This window comes from Erpetoichthys calabaricus, chromosome 6 (genome assembly GCF_900747795.2).
Source record: "Erpetoichthys calabaricus chromosome 6, fErpCal1.3, whole genome shotgun sequence".
Taxonomy (NCBI): Eukaryota; Metazoa; Chordata; class Cladistia; order Polypteriformes; family Polypteridae; genus Erpetoichthys; species Erpetoichthys calabaricus.
The window spans coordinates 189,176,766-189,199,758 of record NC_041399.2 but is presented as its reverse complement, the minus strand read 5'-3'; the positions used below and the strand labels follow the sequence as shown (position 1 = coordinate 189,199,758).

The 22,993-nt window shown below is 38.2% G+C and overlaps 1 protein-coding gene across 1 annotated transcript in view; it reads right to left on the bottom strand.

Annotated features, from left to right (window-relative positions):
* Positions 1–516: 516 nt before the first annotated feature.
* Positions 517–22,993, bottom strand: part of mindy4 (MINDY lysine 48 deubiquitinase 4) — a 68,366-nt gene continuing 45,889 nt past the window's right edge. Inside the window, exons 13-18 of the mRNA XM_028804184.2 lie at positions 21,272–21,339; positions 17,319–17,382; positions 16,675–16,836; positions 12,882–13,062; positions 5,308–5,380; positions 517–3,540 (exon numbers count right to left, since the gene is read on the bottom strand). Of these exons, the coding sequence (XP_028660017.2) occupies positions 3,492–3,540; positions 5,308–5,380; positions 12,882–13,062; positions 16,675–16,836; positions 17,319–17,382; positions 21,272–21,339 (597 nt within the window). The 3' untranslated portion in view covers positions 517–3,491. The remainder of the gene's footprint in view (positions 3,541–5,307; positions 5,381–12,881; positions 13,063–16,674; positions 16,837–17,318; positions 17,383–21,271; positions 21,340–22,993) is intronic.

Genomic DNA, 22,993 nt, shown 5'->3' with positions numbered 1-22,993 from the left:
AGACCCAACAATTCAGAAGAGCTGAAGGCCACTATCAGAGCAACAATGGCTCTCATAACACCTGAGCTGTGCCACAGACTGATCGACTCCATGCCACGCCGCATTGCTGCAGTAATTCAGGCCAAAGGAGCCCCAACTAAATATTGAGTGCTGTACATGCTCATACTTTTCATGTTCATACCTTTCATTTCTAAAAATCCTTTTTTTGCATTGGTCTTAATTGATATTCTAATTTTCCGAGATACTGAATTTGGGACTTTCATTAGTTGTCAGTTATAATCATCAACATTAAAAGAAATAAACATTTGAAATACATCAGTCTGTGTGTAATGCATGAATCTAATATACAAGTTTCACTTTTTGAATGGAATTACTGAAACAAATCAAGTTTTTCATGATATTTTAATTTTATGACCAGCACCTGTATGTATTAATATTAAGCTTGCTTGGTTTATTGCACTAGTGAGACAGCATATGGAGTATTATGTGCAGTTTTGGTCACCATGCTACAACAAAGACATACCAGCACTTGAAGCTCTGCAGAGTGGAGCAACTTAACATGTCCTACTCCGGCAGACTCAGAGAAACGAAACCTGTTTAGTGTCAAGCAGAAGAGACTGCATGGAGAACTAATTCAGGTCTTCAACATCTTCAAAGGCAACAATAAAACAGATCCAGCAGAATTCTTTCAGTTTAAGGGTGAATCACGTACTTGAGGACACAAGGGGAAATTAAGAGGAAGTGCATTAAAGACTGAAGCTAGGAAGCACTTCTTTACACAGTGAGTTGTGGCAATCTGGAACAAACTACAGAGACATGCAGTTTTAGCATAAACTTTGACAACTTGTAAGGAGTATGTGGATGAGAGAGCGGGACAGCTTAGCTATTATCTAAATAAATGTACTTGATGAACTATCAGGTCCTGGAGGACCACCGTGACTGCAAGTTTTCATTCTAACCCTTTTCTTAATGAGTGACCTGCTTTTGCTGCTAATTAACTTCTTTTCAACTAATTTTAATTGACTTGCTCTTGAAGACTCAGACCCCTTAATTGTTTCTTTTTCCTTAATTAGCAGCCAAACAATAATGAGATACAAAATGAGCCAAAACAACTGGTGTCCATCATACAATATCTGAAAATAAAGAACGATGAAGGTCTCAGGAGCGCTGGACTGCTCAGGTCCCCAAAACATTTTAACATTGCTCTTAGAAAAAGAAAATCGACAATTTCAGAAATGTCTGTTAATGCACCATGAGAGCAGCAACAAGCCACGGAATTAAAGAACTTGTTTAATTAACAACAAGAATTGGCACCTCATTAAGCAGGCGGTTGGAGTGAAATTGGTTGGCGTCGCAGGCACTGACTTAGTTGGTCTTCTGTTGGCTCACTCACTTCACATTTCATTTCTGTTTGGGTGCCATTTAAGGAAAAAAAAATGAAGCAATTCGGAGGAACAATGAAGAAATTCAGGGGAACAAATCAATTCAATTAAAATCAATTTACAAGAACTGAATTAGCAGCACAAACAGGGCACTCATTAAAAAAAAGGGTTAGAATGAAAACCTTGCTGAAGTTGGCAACCCCTGGACTAAATGGTCTCCTCTCATCTGTCAAACTACTTATGTTCTTATTTTGCTAAAGATTAGTAAGTTATAAGTATCTGTTTTATTGCTTTGAATAATAGGTTGTAAAGCAATAAACTAAAAGTGAGAGGCCTATAGACATTTTTCCAAATTTTCTAACTTCACACTGCTAGACATTTTCTTTGAAAGGGTCTTTTAAAAGCAATACTTATGCCAAAAATATTGCAGATGATCAATTGTGGTGAGTTCCAGATTTCCTTTACCTTCTATTACAGTGGGTAATAGTGACATGTGGTAAGGGGGTTATTTCCTAAGGGATTCTGTGCTTCTGTTCAGATATAGTGGTTGAATACCCTGGTCTGCAAAACAAAAAAATCAAAAAATTCACTCCCATGAAAAATTTTAAGTGTTCTTTATGGATTCCACATCCAACAGCAAAATTGCTCCATTACATCCAGATTTTGAGAGATGAAGGTTTTATTTTAGAGAAAAAAAAAACATATTTTTTAAAATTAATTAGTTAGACTTTTAAAGATTTATAAATTACATGTGTAAATGTTTGAAATATAATTGTTACCTACAAAAAGTAATTACTTGGTAGTTTTTTTCCTCTTGTAATCTTCTGAAGGCATTTCACAATGGAATGACCAACAGATGTCCGCTAACATAGACGTCTCTCCATTTGAGCGATGTCCTGATGGAACCTCTCCAAATCTTTTTTCCAGAGATGAGTGCTATGTACTCAGGCAAAAATCCAAATGAGAGTGTAGTACATTGATTTTTAAAGACATGTCGCAGCCAACAGATAGGCAGGAAAAGAGTAGCTCCTGAACTAGAGTCTCGTTTTTTGCCTCTGTATTCTCCAGAAAATTGTGGGACATGCTATCAGATGCTCCCTAAGCTCTTTTTTCAACTTTGCACAGCTTGGATTTGCAGAGCTGCCAGATTTGTGGTTCAGCAAAGATACTTTATTTTTGCTTCGCTAGTGCGAGGAAACCTTCCATCTGAGGTATCTGAATGTTTCCCAAATTTCTATTCATTGCCTTTGTAATGTTTTTGATCAACTCCAGTTTTATATGAAGTGGGAGCAAAAAAATGTTCTTGTCGTCTATTTTCTCTCTTCTAGATAATAAAAAGGCTTCCTTCTAACCTTCTAAATATAAATTCCTGGCTATTTTGGAAGAATAAGAAGAGAGAAAAAAATGATTGAGAGCAAAAAATGTGTAGCAAATACACAGTTGAGGTGGAAATAACCCAACATCAATTTTAACATCATTTTTAGCTCAAAACATACTTGAAATGATATTCTGAGCTTGAAAAATACTTATGCCATAAAACAGACATGTAGTGTTTTTCACTGACTCTCATATCTCACGTAAACAGTTTGTAAGGAGAAATTCTAATTTCAGGAATGAATTCAGCACACCTAAATCTATAAGTACACTGATTTTTTAGCATGGGAGGACTTTGGTGCAGACCAGTGAAGTAAATATTGTTTAAACAAATCTTAGGGTTTACATTGCAGTATTTAAAAGAACAAAAGGGAAAAACAATCCTCCCTGAACTATTAACAAGAGAAATTATGGCGGTTGTGGCAACAATCACAGACATGCTTCATCATTCAAAGGCAAAAATGGAGTATTTAGATGTACTGGATGACCTGGATTTGCAAATAGTGATTGCATTATGACCTGTTTGGCATGAAATTGAACTCTTCTTCAAATCTTCAAAAACAAGCTGAAACCAACATTTGAAACTGACTTTGAAGTTCTTGAAATCCTTTCTGATGTGTTGCTGTATGCCACAGGCTCACACATTAAAATAATATTCAGGTCTTGTCTGTGAATTGTAAATGAGAGCTGAGAATTCAAATTCTCTTATTTTAGTATTTATGCTAGAGTAGCTGTTCAGAGAATGGGCTCTGTTCCATTCCAGTCAATCAAAGCTCCTTTCCACCTGAAAAAAAAAGTCACATTGACAGAATGTAGTGCTTTTATAGGAAAACTACTTTTAAACAATTTGCTGAAATACTTTAACACAGTTTTCGGGAATTCAACTGCATTTGATAGAATTTGTGATATTTAACATTTGTTATGCATTGCACATGCAGTGGATTCTGAAAGTACTCAGGTCCCTTCACTTTCTGCACACTTTATTTTGCTGTAGATTGAATTTTAAATGGATACATTTTTCATTTGTGCCCACCAATCTAGGCTCAAAAACTTAAAATGACAAAGTGAAACCAGGTCTTCAGAAAGGCCTGCAAATTTATTAAAAGTCAAAAACTGAAATTTCTCATCCAGTATTCAGATCGTTAATTCAGTACTTTGTAGAAGCACCTTGGCAAAAACTATGGCTTTCCTCGAGTATTCTTGGGTAAGTCTCTACAGGCTTTGGGCAGCTTATCCTTTTCTTCCTGTTAAATCCTGACAAGCAAGATAGGAAGCGTCTGTAAACTACCATTTTCAGGTCTTTCCACAGACGATCTATGGAGTTTAAGTGTGGGCTTTGGCTGGGGACACATAAGGACAGTCAGAGACTTGTCCCAAAGTTACAGCTATATTGTCTTGGTTTTATGCTTCAGGTCAATGTCATGCTGAAAGGTGAACCGTTGCCACAGTCTGTGGTTGTGTGCACTCTGGAGCAAATATTCTTCAAGAATCTATCTACATTTTCTCCATTCATCCTTTCCTCAATTCTGACCAGTGTTCCTGTCCATGTCAATGAGGAGAACCCCATTGCATGATACTGCTAACACCATGCTTTATGCTTTACCAGGCAGGTAATGAGCAGTACCTGGTCTTTGCCAGACATAGTGCTTGGTGTTCTGCCCAAACAGTGTAATTTTTGTCTCATCAGACCAGAAAATCTTTTCCCTCATGCTTTCAAGAGTCCCTTCTAGTTCCATCTAGCCACTTGACCATACAAACTGATTGATGGAATGCTGTTAAAATGGTCATTTTTTTGACAGGTTCTCTCATCTCAGCAGAAATCTTCTGAAGCCCTGTTACAATGACCATTGGGTTCTTGGTCATCTCCCAAACCAAGGCTCTTCTTGCCTGGTTACTTGGTTTGGCCAAACGGCCAACTCTAGGAAGAATTCTGGTAGTTCACAGCTTCATCCATTTTACAATTATTGAGGCTACCATGCTCCTGGGAACACTCAAAGCTTTAGAAATGGTTTTATACGCTCACCCTGATCTATTCTTCGCCACAGTTTTACAGCAGAGGTCTACAGAGAGTTCCTTGGATTTTATGACCTGGTTTTTCTCCTGACATGCAGTATGAATTGTGGGACCATATATGCATAGGTGTGTGCATTTCTAAATGATGATCAAGCAATTCAGTTTGCTACAGGTGGACTCCAAGCAAGTTCTAGTCACATCTCATGGATCATTAAAGCAAACAGAATGCACTTGACCACATTTTTGAGTGACACAGCAAAGGATCTGAATACTTGTATAAATGAGAGATTTCAGTTTTTGGTTTTTAAAAATCTGAAAACATGATTTCCTTTTGTCATTATGGGCTGTTGAGTGATGACTAATGGATGAAAAATTAAATGTACAACACCATAAAGTGAAGGGATCCGAATACTTTCCGAATCCACTATTGTTTTATTATTTTGGGTATTCAAAGGAATTTCTCTTTAAAACATAACAACATTATGTTTTCTTTATTCTACAGTTAGCTATTTAAAACAAAAAAAAAATGTCCGCTTACTTTGTCCTGATGCAATGTTCAAGAGGAGGAGTGAGCTCACTGTCTGTTTCAGGAACACTGCTTTGAGAAGTATCTGAAGTAAAAACAAAAACACATTATTCAATATATGGTTTAATGCATGGTAGAGCAGCGAGTGAGCTGTTGCCTTGCAACATGGGGACTGGGGGATTCAAAACTTGGGTGCTCCCTGCATGGTGTTTGTATGTTCTCCCCACATCTGTGTGGCTTTCCTCTGTTTGCTCCAATTTCCTCCAACAGACCAAAGAAATGCAGGTGTGGTAGATTGGTAATTTTAAATTGGCTCCTCGTGTGTGTGTGTGTGTGTGTGCAAATGTGTGTATGTGTTCATTCTACAATTTACCGGTACCCTATCCAGGGTTTGTTCTTGCGCCCAGTGATTGCTAGGATAGGTTCCAGCTTCGCTGCCATCAAGGAAAGCAAGTTTGGGAGATGGATAAATGAATGGTTTAATGCAGAGGTCATGTTCTTGGAGTTCTACAGTTGCTGATTTCATTTCATCAAGCTTCATTATTGGATGCCAAATATAAAACATATTTTTTGTGTTGATCTCAGTTCATTCACTTGTTAAAAACTGAAATCCTTAACTGTTTCTTTTACTCTTACTTTTTAATAGCTGCCAGTTAACATTAAGATGTTTTGAACTAGCATACTTCTGAGACTGCTTGATGCATTTTGCCCCATGCCATATGGAAAGGCCTTATCTCCCCGGCAGTGTTACCTAGATAAAGCAAAATGAGTTGATGGGAAAACACACTATCTAACCAACAAACTTCATCTGTTTTTTAACCTCTATGTGGCCCATAATCATCTGTTTCAATAAAATCACTGGACAACAAATTGTTTCAAATGTTTTGCTTCTTGAAAAAACGGTGGCATGATAAACAACTTCAGTCTGTACAAAACTGCAATTTCAGATTGACTGTATCACATAGGAATTTGGAAAAACACAAAATTGACTTTTATTAAATTCAGCGTCTTAACCATACCATTTTCTAATTGCTTAATAATACTGACACATTGAATTAGATTAACTGAGCTAAAAATGCTTCACTGCTGATTTTCGTTTGTACTCAGCAGCTGATGCTTGTCATTTCAGTGTCCAACAACAGTCAGCTAGCACTGATGAATTCCAGTTACCCTGATACTACTTTGCCATCATTACACTGTCCTGGTAAAAATTTTCATATGTTTGTCACTGACTGCACCAAGATCAGTCCAAGTGTGAATGCAGAAAATGAATCTTTAGTGACATGTATCACCTCATGGTTTTGTATGCTTGAAGCATTTTGTCCAGCAGCTGGAAGTAGTTTGGTGCTCTACAGACGCCAAGAAAACATCTTTGAATTCCTTCAAAGCCATTTCCTCCAATCCCACTAGTAGATCTTTGAACCGCTTGCCATTGATGATGTGTCTGGTTTGTGGACCAAATCTGTCTCAAAAATCAAAATCCTTCACCTTCCTTGTTCATTGCTTTCATGAAATCATTCCATGTTTTACAAGAAGAAGACACAAAAATGTCATTGTTGGGCCACCAGGTGGTTTATGTCCCGTGCTTTTCTGTTTCGGGAACCAAATACTTACAGAGTAGCCTGTGCGTTTTAATGTAATGAGACTCTTTAGCATGGCTATCCCATTTTCAGATGAAACAACAGCAATTAGTATATCCAAGCTGCATTACTAATAGCAATGCCACTACTTTCAGATTACCACAGATGCTTCAGTTCGAGTTGTTGTACTGTATATGTATATTTATAAAATGCAATTAAATGGTACACGATAGGAAAATTTAAAGGTGATTTTTGTGATCAGCAGGCAAAAATCCATGTTATTACCCTAAAGTGTTCAGGAAGCAAAATCTTTATTGTCCAGTTGATATCTGTAAAGAAATAAGAGAAGGGAGGGGCCGGGGGAGGGGGGGATTGGACAGAGCAGTAATAATCTGCTTTGGTCCATAAAATATTTTGACGTTTTTCTCATTTGGCTGTCCAGGACTCAACTGACTTCCAGAACTCTCACAGAGCAGGGATCAGAGTTAGAACTGATGTAGGTGGCGGTTTTCCTGCACTTAAATAATCATGAAAGTTACCATCATCATTGTGCATTTCTGTTTTGTTTATCTCAAATATTTAATTGCAAAAGAAAACAAAATGCACAGTTTATAATAGGACTAATTCTTTAATTCAAATAGATACCCTTACATATTTTCAATTTTCTCAACTGCTTTGACCTCTTCATATGTTGAAACAAAACAGGCTGGACATACCAGAAATGATCAGCACCTCCAGTGCATGTATTACAAAGTTACTAATAATAATGAGTGTGAGCTGTTTCATAGTTCCTTCTAAAGTTATTCATAGCTTTGTGGTTTGGTGTGTCTAGCAGGGTGTTTTTAGAATTTTTACTGAACCCGCTAATTATTCAGCACTGACTTGTACACATGCACACACTCACCTTAATGAGGTAAATGCCATTTAGCAGCAGGGCAAGTGCAGGGCTGCAGCTGAGGCTGTCGATGCATGATATAAAAAAGTACAATTGTACTAAACAGAGGTATCGACATTGAAAAGGAAACATAAATTAGAAGAGAAAGCGAAATCAAGGGAAAAGAAAGGGAGCTAAAATGAGCTTAAAAGAAATAAGAACACATAGGATGGAGTGGGCTCTGCATGGGTCCCGTAGAGTGGAGAAAAAGAGAGTGTGATCCACCGTGGAGAAAGCTTTGGAGTTGCTGAGCAATTTCAGCAAACAGTGAAGGCAGGATAACGCAGACAATCACAAGGAGTATTCCAGAGGTAAGTGGTGATGGCGGAAAAATGTGTGAAGCCAAGAGGAGATGCTGCTGTGTACAAGGCTTGGAGCAACGGTGGCTAAGGACAAGTTGCCTGGGGGTCTGACATTATCTTCTGGGAGGGAGCTGAACCGTGTGTGAGTCAGTTTCAATTATGTTTCTGAAAAGAGTGAAGAATCTTTTATTTTTTTATTGCTATTTCAAAGCACTTATTTTATATGACCTCTCTTTCTTTGTGACTGACTGGTTTTATGAGGATCTCATATTTTTGTAAAATATTTTTTAACACCATTTCATTTATACATCTGGACACTGTATACAATGGAACCTCGGGTCATGAACGTCTCTGAACACGTACAAATCGGGTTACGACCAAAAAGTTCGATAAACTTTTGCATCTGTTCACGACCACACACTCGGGTGACAAACAAGCCAGTTTCCCTTCCGGTTTGTACATGCCGATGATTTCCGCACGTATTAAGTTTCTTCCTGTGCATTCGCTGTGAACTCTTCATGCTCTATTTCATTTCCCTTCCAGTTTGTACACGCTGGTGATTTATGCACATGTTCTGTCTCTCCCTGTACCTGTACAGTACATTGTTCTTGGTCAGACATGCATCGCACAGAGGGACTTTACTTCAAAACTGTAATCTCCTCTCCACCCAGTTCCTCCTCACTTCCTTCATGCCAGAACTCGACTCATGCAAGGTTAATTTTCTTGGTTGTTTATGGTTAGTTTTTGTATAAATTACGGATTTTTCAAATGTTCTTTTTTTTCCCTGTGCTTAAAACTCATTTAAAAAAGTGTTTACCGCGATCGGGTCGTAAGGCTATTAGCGTGAACTCCTGCAATGTTACTTTCTTGGTTGTTTATGGTTAGTTTTTAAATAAAGTTCGGATTTGTTCAAATGTTCCTTTTTTTCCCCTGTGCTTAAAACTCATTAAAAAAAAGTGTTTACAGCGATCGGTTCGTAATGCTATTAGCGTGAACTCTTACAATGTTAGTTTTCCCTGTTCAAGGTTTTCTTAGTGTTATTCAATGTTTTTACATTTAGTTTACTATTACACTGTGCATTCTATGGTATAATTAACTATTTTTGTGCTTAAAAATCTTAAAAAAAATGTATATATTTACATTCAGCTCGTACGGTCCAGAACGGATTAATTGTATTTACATACAATCCTATGGTGGGAAATTGCTTCGGATCACGACCAAATCGGGTTGCGAGCAGAGTTTTGGAACGAATTACGGTCGTGACCCGATGTTCCACTGTATTTTTAATGCACTAGGATTACTTTTAATTCTTTGTGGTTTAAATAAACACTTTGCACCTTTTTGAGCCATAAATCCTGTCTGTCTCCTTATTTGCTACTGGTCTATCCTCAATTTATTAACTAGTAGACGCTCCATCAATGGACAGTGCCAAGGATTAGTGGCATGGGGCATCACAAGTGTTACTTCCATACTTATTGCTGCATGTCCTCTTTCCACAATGAGGGGAGGCCACTTTTCCTTCTAGATTTTTTGATTAGCTAATAGCTGACTCCAATCTTTATATATATAACTCTACCGTGGCTGTTCGTTTGTCTGTCCAGGATTTTAAATCATCTGTCAGATCGCAAACCGTTTGACCTATTGACCTAAAATTTGGTAAAAATATACTACGTGACGTTTGCTATCCACTTTCGCGGTGATGATTGACCTCCAAGGTTATTCCTCTTTTTATTTTATTTTATTATAGAATCAACTCTCGGCAGTGGCCAGCAGGGTGGCAGTGCAGTGCATGCGTACGGGTGCCGTTCTTATCCTTACCACCTTCGCTGTCACTTCCCCTACCTCTTCATATCTTAAATCATTCTTGAAGCAGATTGAAGACTTAAGTGCCAGCTTAAGTGAAAAATTAAAGAAAACATACTAAGTAATTGCAACACAAACACCGACTTAATCAGTTTTAACACAAAAAGATGCTGACGAAAGAAGAGAAGAAACAGGCTGCTAGGGTAGAGAAAAGAAAAGCTGCTCAGGAAGCAGCAAGCACATCAACCTCTGAGCAAATGAATGCTAAACGTACAGAGAAAGAGTATGAAAACTATGAATGCTCAAATCAAGTGTATTCAGTGCACTGTTACTGGTGATTTTATAATAAATGTAATAGTTCTTCATTGGCTTTGATAAAGCACATTAATAGATTTGAAGGTTGGGACGGACGGACGGACGGACGGACAGACAGACAGACAGACAGACAGACAGACACTGCTCCTCTGTCTGGAGATGATACTGTTCAGTGGATGCAGTGGATTCTCCATAATTGACAGGAGCCTGCTCAGCGCCTGTCGCTCTGCCACGGATGTCAAACTGTCCAGCTCCATGCCTACAATAGAGCCTGCCTTCCTCACCAGTTTGTCCAAGCGTGAGGCATCTCTTGTCTTTATGCTGCCTTCCCAGCACACCACTGCGTAGAAGAGGGCACTCGCCACAACCGTCTGATAGAACATTTGCAGCATCTTATTGCAGATGTTGAAGGATGCTAGCCTTCTAAGGAAGTATAGTCAGCTCTGTCCTCTCTTGCACAGAGCATCAGTATTGGCAGTACAGTCCAATTTATCATCCAGCTGCACTCCCAGGTATTTATAGGTCTGCACTCTCTGCACACAGTCACCTCTGATGATCACAGGGTCCATGAGGGGCTGGGCCTCCTAAAATCCACCACCAGCTCCTTGGTTTTGCTGGTGTTCAGTTGTAGGTGGTTTGAGCACCATTTAACAAAATCCTTGATTAGGTTCCTATACTCCTCCTCCTGCCCACTCCTGATCCAGTCTACGATAGCAGTGTCGTCAGCAAACTTTTGCACATGGCAGGACCACGAGTTGTATTAGAAGTCCAATGTATATATGCTGAACAGGACCGGAGAAAGCAGAGTCCCCCGCAGCACTCCTGTGCTGCTGACCACAGTGTCAGATCTGCAGTTCCCGAGACGTACATACTGAGGCCTGTCTGTAAGACAGTCCACTATCCATGCCACCAGGTATAAATCTACTCCCATCTCTGTCAGCTTGTCCCTAAGGAGCAGAGGTTGGATGGTGTTGAAGGCACTAGAGAAGTCCAGGAACATAATTCTTACTGCACCATAGTCTCTGTCCAAGTGGGAAAGGGATCGGTGTAGCATGTAGATGATGGCATCCTCCGCTCCCATCTTCTCCTGGTATGCGAACTGCAGAGGGTCAAGGGCGTGGCGGACCTGTGGCCTCAGGTGGTGAAGCAGCAGCCGCTCCATGGTCTTCATCACTGACATCATTCAGCTCACCAGGACGTGATACCTTTGGGACTGGGGTGATGCAAGATGTTTTCCAAAGCCTCGGGATTCTCCCCTGTTCCAGGCTCAGATTGAAGATGTAACCAGCTCCAACGCATAGGCCTTCAGCAGTCGTGGCAATACTCCATCTGGACCCACTGCTTTGCTGGCACAAAGCCTCCTCAGCTCTCCGCTTACCGCTTACCTGGGCTGCTGTAATTATGGGTGGGAGGAAACTCTCTCCTATGCTGGTATCAGCTGAAGGATGGGTAGAGGGTGCAGTACTCTGAGGTGAGGGTGAGAATGGTTTAAGGTGGTCAAACCTGCTAAAAAAGTTGTTCATCAGGTTTGCTTTCTCCACGTCTCTCTCGATGGAGGCACCCCGCTTCGAGCTGCAGCCAGTGATGAACTTCATCCCATCCCACACTTCCTTCATGATGTTATTCTGCAACTTCTGCTCCAGCTTTCTCCTGTACTACTCCTTTGCTGGACTTGGAGTTCCTTCTACACGTGCTTGAGCTCATGCTGATCACCGCCTTTAAAAGCCCTTTTCTTCTGGTTCAAAAGGCCCTTGATGTCACTTGTAATCCATGGCTTGTTGTTAGCATAGCAGTGTACTGTTCTTACTGGAACTACAAAATCCATACAGAAGTTGATGTAGTCGGTAGTGCAGTCAACAACTTCCTGAATGTTCTCGCTATATGACCCCTGCAGGATATCCCAGTCCGTGGTTCCAAAGCAGTTTCTCAGAGTCTGCTCTGCCTCAGGGAACCACTTCCTGAATGAGTGTGTGGTTGTAGGTAGCTCCCTCACTCTTGGTTTGTATTGAGGCTGAAGCAGAACCAGGTTATGATCTGCTTTCCCAAGTGCAGGCAGCGGTGTGGCGCTGTATGCGTCCTTAACATTTGCATACAGCAGGTCAATAGTCCTATTTCCCCGGGTGTTACAATCCACATACTGGGAAAAGGCAGGTAATGTTACACGGAGCTGCTGGAAAAGCTGCTACTCAAGGAGGCGCCTAATGTTGACCATACTGTAGTGTTTCCTTTGTCACTGACGTAATTCATTTGCTGTGTATGATTAAACTTTAGAGAGACACAGCAGTTACTGCTTATGTCACGGATCTTCCTCCCTTGTCATAGTCTAGGTAGAATTTATACATTTTCCATGTGCTTCAGCTTTTTCCCACATAACCTACAGGTTTGTTGGTGATTGTAAACTGGCCAAGTATGCATGAGTATTCATCACAGTGGACCTGTTCCTAATCCATGGATGGTTCCTGTCCTGCACACAAAGCTGTTGGGACACGCCAGGCCCCATGCCCTACTAAAATAAGATTATGTACTTTCAGAACACTGAAATGTTATACAGTATTAATGGCAAAACAGGTAATGTGATACTTTACAATTCCACCTGTCAATATCTCTGAAAAAAATACTCCAAAGAAATGCTGTTCTTCTAGCAACACTTACCCACAGTTAGACGAATTTCTTCTTCCTGATTAGCTAGTCCATCATAGTAATACAAATCGAACCGTCTTTCAATCCTCCAGTCACTAAGTAACTCCTTACGCAAACAGAACAGAACACTGAAATGGCTTTCACTACAAACCACCCAGATGGGGTACCTTGGGGTTTTTAAATAGGAGCCAACCTATAAACAACATAAAAATACAACCATTTTACATTATGTAATGTAAAATTAACGTATAACATGTGCAGATGAGCTAATGTAAATTCAAACAAGGTATGAAGACATTGTGAATAAACTTGGATTTAGTAGATACCACCTTGCCAGAAAAAAAGAATGCTATTAATTTATTGCAACTAACAACACAATTCCATTTATGTCTCTAGGTGTTGCAAAGTCAAGTCTTGTGAAGTGAATAAAGGACAGCAGATGCCCAAAGTGAGAAATTTAAATACTTTGAAGTTGTATTCATTAAACAGGCATCTCTTTCCTTGAGTTGTACTTTATCAGAAGGAAAATGCCAATATTAAGAAAAAAGTCAAAACAGGATAAAAAAAGAAGTAAATACAAATTCTCAGAACTCAGAAATGAGGATATCCCCATATCTCCTAAGCATACCATAACATGAAAACTGATCCAGCTGTTATCTTTTCAGCAGCAAATGGTGGTGTCATAGTGTGGGGTAAGTTTTCTTGGCATACTTTTGGACTGATTAACACCAATCTCTCACTTCAATGCAACTATTGCAACTCCTACTTGAGTATTATTGCTGACAATGCACACAACATTATGGCCACAATTTATCCATCATGTAATGGCTGCTTCATGCATGAAAATGCACCATGTCACAAAAAACAAGTCATCTCAAACTGGTCTAATGAACATGACAATGAGTTCAGTGTTCTTCCGTGGCCCTCCCAGCCACCAGAGCTAAATTCAGTAGTGGGATGTGGTAGAACGGGAATTCTGCAGCATGAATATGCAACTGACAATCTGCACAAACTGTAGGATGCCATCATGTTAACATGGACGAGAATCTCAAAGGAATATTTTTACCATCTTGTGGAGTCCATGACATGAAGAACTGAGACAGTTTTGACAGCAAAAGCACGCATTACCCAGTTTTAGTATAGTGTTCCTAATAATTAGCTCAGTGATTGTAAATTTAAGCGGCACAGTGCGCAGTGGTAGTGCTGCTGCCTTGCAGTTAGGAGACCCGGGTTTGCTTCCTGGGTACTCCCTGCGCAGAGTTTGCATGTTCCCCCCGTGTCTGCATGGGTTTCCTCCGGGTGCGCCAGTTTCCTCCCACAGTCCAAAGACATACAGATTAGGTGCATTGGCAATCCGAAATTGTCCCTAGTGTGTGCTTAGTGTGTGGGTGTGTGTGTGTGTGTGTGCCCTGTGGTGGGCTGGCACCCTGCGCAGGGTTTGTTTCCTGCCTTGCACCCTGTGTTGGCTGAGATTGGCCCCAGCAGACCACTGTGACCCTGTAGTAAGGATATAGCGGGTTGGATAATGGATGGATGGATGGATTGTAAATTTATTTTTTTAATAAATTTGTTTATAGTTATCTGTATATTTGCTCAACATTGAAAATGAACTTTGCTCAAATTTAAATGAAACCTTGTGAAGTAAGTGATTACGAAATTTCCTGTTTAATCATTGCTGTCTACTAAGAAAGATAAAAGAACCACTATAAGTTATTTTTTACTTTTTGAAGAAAGATTACATAATATTTTGCACTTCTTAAATATCAGTTAGGTGAGTCACTATAGCACACACATAGATATTTATCTTTATGAATCTATTGTGTACAACAAGAAATGTTCTACTTTTTTTTGCATAAAATTATACTTACCTTTCAACAACATAGTAAAATAACATGTTTTGTATTTAGTGTGTGTTAAATAATAGCACTCTAAAAGAATCTAAAGGTGACTAAGTGCATAGATTAAAATGAAATAACCTTTACAAATGAACTTTTGAGAAGGACACTTTTCATTTAAAATACATAACCTTTATTTCCCAAGAGGACTTTGGAGCATGGAACGTAGTGTGGAAATCGATTTTAAACTCACTGTGACCATGTTTATTAAATGACTGCTTTGGCCTTAATCAAACCCCTTTCTTAAAAACCCCTTCCCTTACCAAAAAAAAGTAATGTTAACTTTTCTGTGGACAATCAATTTTCATAATACATTAATAACAATGACTGCCTAGTTAACAATGGTGATTACATATTAACTGCGGGATAAACATAATAAAATGCTACAAAAATTAAATAATCAATACCTTTTTTCTTATTCGATGGCTTTTTCATAACTTTACCACTACATAGGATGTTTTAACCAAAAACTTTCATTGTAAGCATTTATATGTAAATAACTTAAAACATAATAAATATCAGTAATCAAAACTGCATGTAATCTTTTGCTACAGTTTTACACTAATCGACTGAATTTCAGGGACACTGGAGGTCCTTTCAGAATCACACTCATGTTTGTATAAAAACATGCAATACTACTACTACTACTACTACTGCAATTTAAGATGAAACAATACTAAGACATCTAAGAGTGACACCATGGAGTTGTTTTATGAGTGTGTGGTCCTCATTCTGTACATATTTGTAAAATTAAAAGAGATGCTTATTATTTTTTCCTTACTGATATTTCAAAGCTTATCTCACAATAAGGAATAAACCAAATCGGCATAAATATACTTAATACACTGCCCTCTAGTGGACAATTATTATCATTTTGAACACAATATATTAAAAGACGAATGCTATTCTACCATCCTTTACCTTTGTTTCTTGTTTTATTCATTTTTGAAGGTATTTTTTTCTGAACCCAAGCACCAATGCTTTGACAATGTAGAACAGAAAACCTCAACAAAATCAACCAAAGACTTTACTTAAGATAATTATTAGAAGTTGATGGATTAGTTGCTTGTTGCAGTAAACACACACATGGAAAACACAAAACAAACTATGGAACAAATGCAACAATAAGAAATTACCATGATTATTAGAAAAAATGTTAAAAAAGTATTTACATCTTGAATTAAGGAAAAAACACAATTCTTTTTTTTAACTAGCCATTGGAATTCTGCTGATATAGAGGCTTTCTGATTTTTGTCAGAATGTTGATACATGTTATTTCTGCTATTTAAATTTAATTTTATATTCTATATAACTCATTTTGTTTTAATCCCTATCTTCCAAGATGACTTCCCTTTGACTTAAAAAAATACCATAAGGAGCATATCTATGCAGGTAGACTGACTGTAACTAAAATGCAACTGAAAATAGCCATGGACACAAAAACATATTTTAATATATATTACTAGCTGTGTAAGCCCATGCTGTAAAAAGCCCGGGGTCCTAGAAAGTATTGAAATCATCAGAAAAAAAATTGAAATGTAGAGATGTCAGGTAACTGCAATGAACTACTCTTGGCGTCTCTCTCCTAGGAGGATTCGTTTTGTTGACATCCTTGCATCACTTGTGCATTAGCAGCTAAGTGAGTGTCTCTTTCTTTGGAGGTTTCGTTTTGCTGACGTGCTCGCCTCACTTGTGTGTTAGCGGTGGGAGGAAAAGTAAAAGGGATACCATTTTACCGATGTGCTCGTCTCGCTTGTGTATTAGCGGCTAAGCGAGTTTCTGTTACCTCGGAGGTGGAGCCCTTACTCTGACTCCACATCTCACTTCCGGGCCAGACAGATACACAAACACTTCCATGCATAGACATTTATATATAAGACAAAATATAGGGTATTACATGTAGGACATACCTTACATACGTTATAATGTTCAAATAGTGAAAGCAATCCAATATCACTTCTTCCTTTAATTCCTTTTAATAGAGTGATATTTCCATTCCCAGAATCTAACTGTATTTCATCATTAAATACATTTGAAACAGCTTTTCCAGTCAGTAGCAGATTTACTAGTTCCTGCAAGTTCAATAAACACAACACAACAAAACCAAAGGATGATTAATGCACAAACAAATTGACACAACCATTTATTATTCCTCTGATTAGGTAATTACTAAATTACAAAGACTCTAACAAACAAGTCGTAACCTATGTAATCTATAGTACAATAAAATATTTTCAATTTTACTTTTATTCAGGGTCATACATTAATTATATTCTTATAAATGTTAACTCTCAGTTAAAAAAATGAAGCATGATGGTGAAACTCTAGCCTTTAGGGTTAGGCTAAATTCCTAATATTAACAGCTAAGCCTGTATAAAGCCTGATGCAAGAAGCAGATAAACTATAAGAATGTGCACATGGGAGATGGTTTGCATTATTTTACTCTAATCAATTTTTTTCACGGAAAACTATAATATTATCATCATTCCAGTTGCTTTTTTTATAGCACTCCATTAAGACACTGCTTATCAATGAGAAATCTAAGCAAACTAACCTGCGTGCAGTATCCATGGGCTCCAATCAGAGTGTTACTTGGAACATCAAAATCTTTCCTAATTCTGTAAAATTCAGAAAAAAAAACATTTAACAGCGCATCATGGCAATGTTGAACACTAGCTATGGAAGTTTTATTCTTTAAGTTTTTCAAGTTGATTAGGTGCATCTAATGTTTACTTTTTACAAGATCATTGGATCTTTAGCAGTGTGACAGATGGCCGGAGGCCTTGCCCGGTCAGGACACCATTCGATGGAAGGACAGGGGGAGAGGACATGTCCACAGCAATACCTAACCCGGAACACGGGAGGGCTACCCTCCTGGATTGCATCGGGGCCACAAGCTTTGAGCTTGGAAGCTCAACCCTGCTGGGGCCCATGTCCACTGCCAGGGGGCGCCTGGATAGTCCCAGAGCCCCGGAGTGCAGCACTTCCGCCACACCTGTGAGTGCTGCACTATAAAGGAGGCCGCCTCGTTGTGTTCGGGGAGCCAGAGTCAGGTGAAAAGAAAAGGACTGAGCTACATTATTGTGGTGTTTTGTGCACTCTGTCCTGGAAAGAAAAGGAAGGAAAAAAATTGTGGGTTGTTGGCACTTGTGTGTGTCTCTGTGCCTGTCTGTGTCCGGTTTGGGGAGCTGTATGCACCCCTCGCATATCACAAGTCTTTTTGATTTTTTTTTATTTACAAGATTGCTTATTTACCTTTACTCTTTCTTACTAAGACTTTAATGTTTGCAATATATGATGAGCTTCTACTTTGTTTGTTTATTTGTTTTGTTTTTTTAATATTTGAAGGTTGATGATTTTGCTTGCAGTGATCTGTGAACTATTCTGAGCCAATGCCTTGCAAAGATCTCTGTGTAAAATATAATGTAAGTTCTTGCAAAAGTTTACTTTGGCAAAACAAGCTTAATTAAAAAAAAATGTATGAGTCAACAAAGGTCAGTGGATTAATGTGCCGTAACACCATTTCAGTTCCCATCTTTGTTGCCCCTATTGCTATCCCTTAATATGGGCTTGCTCACACAGTCTGAAGGTTATGCTATATGATATATCCAAAGTGGCCCAGTATGAAGGAGTATAGGCAAGTGCAGGAGTGTACCCTGCAATGCACAGACACCCGTTAATTCCTGCTTTAGGCCAGTGAGTTCAGAAAGTGCATGAATGCAGAAAAGATGACACTCAGCTGCAGAAAGCACAAGACTAGAAGGCTTAAACATAAACTATTTGGCACTTAATTCAAAAGCAATGTTAAATGTCATTTTGATTTCCTCTCCTCCAGCCACCATGTGACTGCTATGTGGTTACATCTCAATTAAACTGACACGTACAAGGCAAACAGCACATGAAAAAAGAGAAAGATCACTCATCTTGAAAATCTGAAATGTTTTAATTTTAATCATGTTTTTTTTTCAAATCCCAAATCTATTGGATGCAAGAAATCAATATTTTTGATAAAATGGTTTCAACTACTTATCACCATAACATCAGCCTTAATATTTATATCTGCTATGTAACAGTAAAAAATAAAGCTAAATGTACTACAATATAGTATCCATCGATTTCTTAGTAATTAAGATGGTTCACTATCTTTAAGCAAACCAAGTTTTAGTGCTCTTTAAAAATCAGAAAATCCCTTAGACATCAAGCACCAATAATTCTCAAGTTCCACCTTAAGAGCCATTTTTAAGTAAGGAATCATATAGATATATCCTTATATTATTTCACGATTAACAACGATATAAACAACGATTGCCACAACTACTATATCCCTCCAGAACAATAGTGAGTAATTTGTGTTTCTGGCAGAGTTTTGTTCTTAGGCTTATCTTCAAGTCTTCAGTTCTTGAATGTGGCCAATTATCAACTGTGGTATTTGATTGTTTATTCGGTGCATACTTTGTTACTGACCAAAACTGCATAATGACACTGCCATTTTATACCTCCTCTTTCTTTCACTTCAAGGTAAGCCTCCCGATAAAATGAAAAGGTGCATACAAGCCTAACTGCGACCAACAAAAATGGTCTCGCCAGCCTACATACTCACACCATCGTAAAGAAGCAGACACATCTACATCACGCCAGACCAACCAGCACAGGCAAGATGCCTTAGAACAACAAAGACAACATATGACAAACCACAGAGCGACATTATCTGAAGATCAGCGGCAACAAGTCTTGCACCTAGACAGTGAACGAAAAACAAATTAAACACACAACCTTTCTGAAGAGCAGCGGCAAACTGCCAGACAACAAGAAACATTATGACAGAAAAGCTACAGGGATTCCATAACACTGACAACTCAAAATAAGATATTCCCTTTATATTATGGCATAGGCAATTCCCCGTTCATTTAGCATATTGTATGACTGTCACCAAGTCACAAGGAAAAACGTTTAATAACATCAGAGTTTATTTGCCAGGCCCTGTTTTTATCCATGGCCAGTTGTACACTACATTTTTGGGTTACACACAGGGGAATATTTTCGCTAACAATAATGTTTATGCAACAAATTGCTTTTTCTGACAATTATTATAGACGTCGGTATACTACATGACCTACATGATGGCCACACTTCACATATACTGACTTACATGTGCCCAGCATTTTCCTTCTTATCCAATATGTTCTGTTAAACCTGTTCATGTTACATTTTGTATTGTAAATATTCATGCTGTTGTAACTAACTATAATAACTTACCATACTAATCATATGACTATTGTAATATTGAGTCCTCTCACAAGTCACTACTTATTAAAATATACTGCTTTCTTACTGTAATGTGTGATGTTCTTCTCTCCCTCATCATCATTTCATTAACGCTTTTATTTTTGCAAAATTTTCACACGCACGATTTGCTAGTATCATATTCATATATATTAAACAGAAAAAAGTTTAGTGACAGTACTTCTTCAATACCTATGTCCAAAATTATAAAAAGTCCAGAAATGAGGTGTGGGCCACTAATGTCCACTCAGATTTCTAATGGGTGTTCTATTTTGGGTGTAACAACTGAGCAAATATTCTTTATAAATCATCTGTAGTAATCATCAGAATTTTTTTTGTTTATTTTTTTAAATGTTACTTAATTTTTATCTTAATTAAAACTAGTGAGATTTTTGAGAATTCCCAACAATCTCAAACATGAAGTGTCTCAGAATAATGAAGATAATTTTCTTAGATTTTTTCATAGCACGGACTTGTCCCACAACTTTCCTAAGCTTAAAAAAATTAACAAAACAGAATATCCCTTACAGCAAGCTGTACAACTTATATTTACTACATATGATTTTATTAACAATGCTTAATAAGGCTTAATTTAGGGTTGCTTCCTGTTTTGCACCCAATGCTGCCAGGATTTCCATAATCGTGCATGAATGGATGGATTATTCAGACTGATATCTTTAATAATTTATGTCTATATATAGAAAAAAGCCTATATTTCGCATTGTGTGGAATAGTTTCATTGCCATTATTTTCTTTCATGCTTTATAAAGCTGTTTGAGAAAGGTGCTACATGAAATAATAAATGTTTGATTGATTGATGTATAGCTGAGATGAAAAAAAATTGAATGTTAAACATAAATCACCAATTAGTGTCAAGTTGCTCTTCTTCCTTTGTTGTAATATCATCTATATGAAATGCCATTTTGGCACACTCGCCTCACCCTTTCTAAATGCTCATTACCAACAGCAAATGTCACCATCATTTATTTTAATCATATGAAATAGACACTCTAAACTAAATAAAATTGTTCTTTACAACTTGACCAAAAATAGAAAATAGATACCTTATAAACAAGTTAGGTAAGACATTATTACAAATTTAATAACACTGAAGGTACGTAACTTCATACATTATAAATTGTTAACAAATTAACAGAAAATGTTTCAGGTTTTTCAAATGATCAAATATATATCACTGTTTTAAAATATTAGAAACACACTTACAAGTCCATAGATCTTGAAAATATTGCAGACAGGGTAAGCAAAATACATCCATATGGGCCGAGTTCAAACTGAAAAAATAAAATAGGTTATGAGATTCCTTGTCATCTTTATGTTGCCCCCAGCCATCATTTCTGGTATTAGTAGCTTATCTATATGAGATACATTTGTTACACTTGTTACTACTGTTTTTTTTTATTATCTATTTTAAATTACAGGTAAAATTCCATTACAACGAAGTGCCAGGAACCTAAAAAATATTTTGCTGTAATGAAAATTTTGTCGTAATGAGATTCTGTATTTGTCACTGTAGTGCTTTCTTTAACTTGCGTCCAGGCTTTTGCAATCATTTCAATAGCTTCTTTCGCGTTAATTTTAATCTTCTCCTGTCTACAAGTTATGCTGATGAGAATTTTTCTCAGCATTTCCTTGTGATAATATACTTTCAGGGTGCGAATGATGCCCACATCCAATGGCTGAAGCGCTGCCGTGCAATTGGGTGGGAGGAATTCAATGCGAACATTATCTAAATGCAGACGCCTGTTGTGGGCTGCGCAGTTATTAATCAGAAGCCAAATCATCCTTTTCTTCTTCCTCATATTGTGAGGTTTCTGAACTCTTTTGGGATCCCCCCCACCACCCAACGGGAATGTCACCCTGAAGTGCGTCCCGAAGCGTGATTGCCGCGTCTGTGTGAGATTATTTGTCCATTGCCGGGGCAGGGCAACAGCAGGCTCACAGCACTGCAGTGAAACGCCACAGAAGCGAATCCTAAAAGATCGGGGTCACGCTACAAGTCACTGTCTTACACCCCAAAACAAGAGGCTGAGTCTCAGTACTTTAGCAAAACCAGCTTTATTCAGCTTGAAACAGGAACAGCAGGGTTATTTATTGTAGCGTGATCTACCATTCTCCTATACACAGACACAGCAGTCAGGCATTTTTGTGGCTAGGTTAGTGGCCAAGTAATCCTGTTCCCTGCATTTACAATGTTCTTTGCATCACCCATCGAGATCTTTTCTGTTTGCTTTGGCAGAGAGCTTTAGCAGAGCTGTGAGCCTGCTGTTGCCCCAGCAACAGATAAACAGTCTTCCAGAGATGCGGTGATCACACTTCAGGACGCTCTTCGGCGTGTTGTCCAGTTGGGGGAGGTCCCAAGAGAGTTCAGAAACCTCACAATTTCTTGAATTAGTGGCGCACTAATAGGAATGTTTCTTGAACGAGCAACACTGAACCACATGAAAGTGGTTTTTCAATGTCTTCAAATGCAGCAGTTCGCATGCATTTGCAACCCGAGATTTTTCTTCTTTTTTTGCTCTGTCTTTCAAGAAAGTTGACAATGTCAATGGCGAAATTCTGAATTCACTGGCAACGTCTTTTTTCTTTTTGCCGCAATCGAGAACTGCAAAAATGTAAAGTTTTTTTTTCTAATATGAACTGTTATCATTTTTTCGTGTCTGCCGTTTCTATAAGAGTGTGACGAGTTAAATTCCAATGGATGTTTCTCAAGTGTTAACGAGCAATAAGTAAAAGGTATCACTGAAAACCACTGAAAACAAAAACAGCAAAAAAACAATACGAGGAAAGTTCGAAGTTCAAGCATTTCAAAGTCACTTTGTTGTAATGAAAGTATCTGCTGAATGTACTTCGTAGTAACGAGATATCTCATGTCATATGGGGAAACTGTCGGGACCATAAAAATACTTCGTTGTAATGAAAATATTG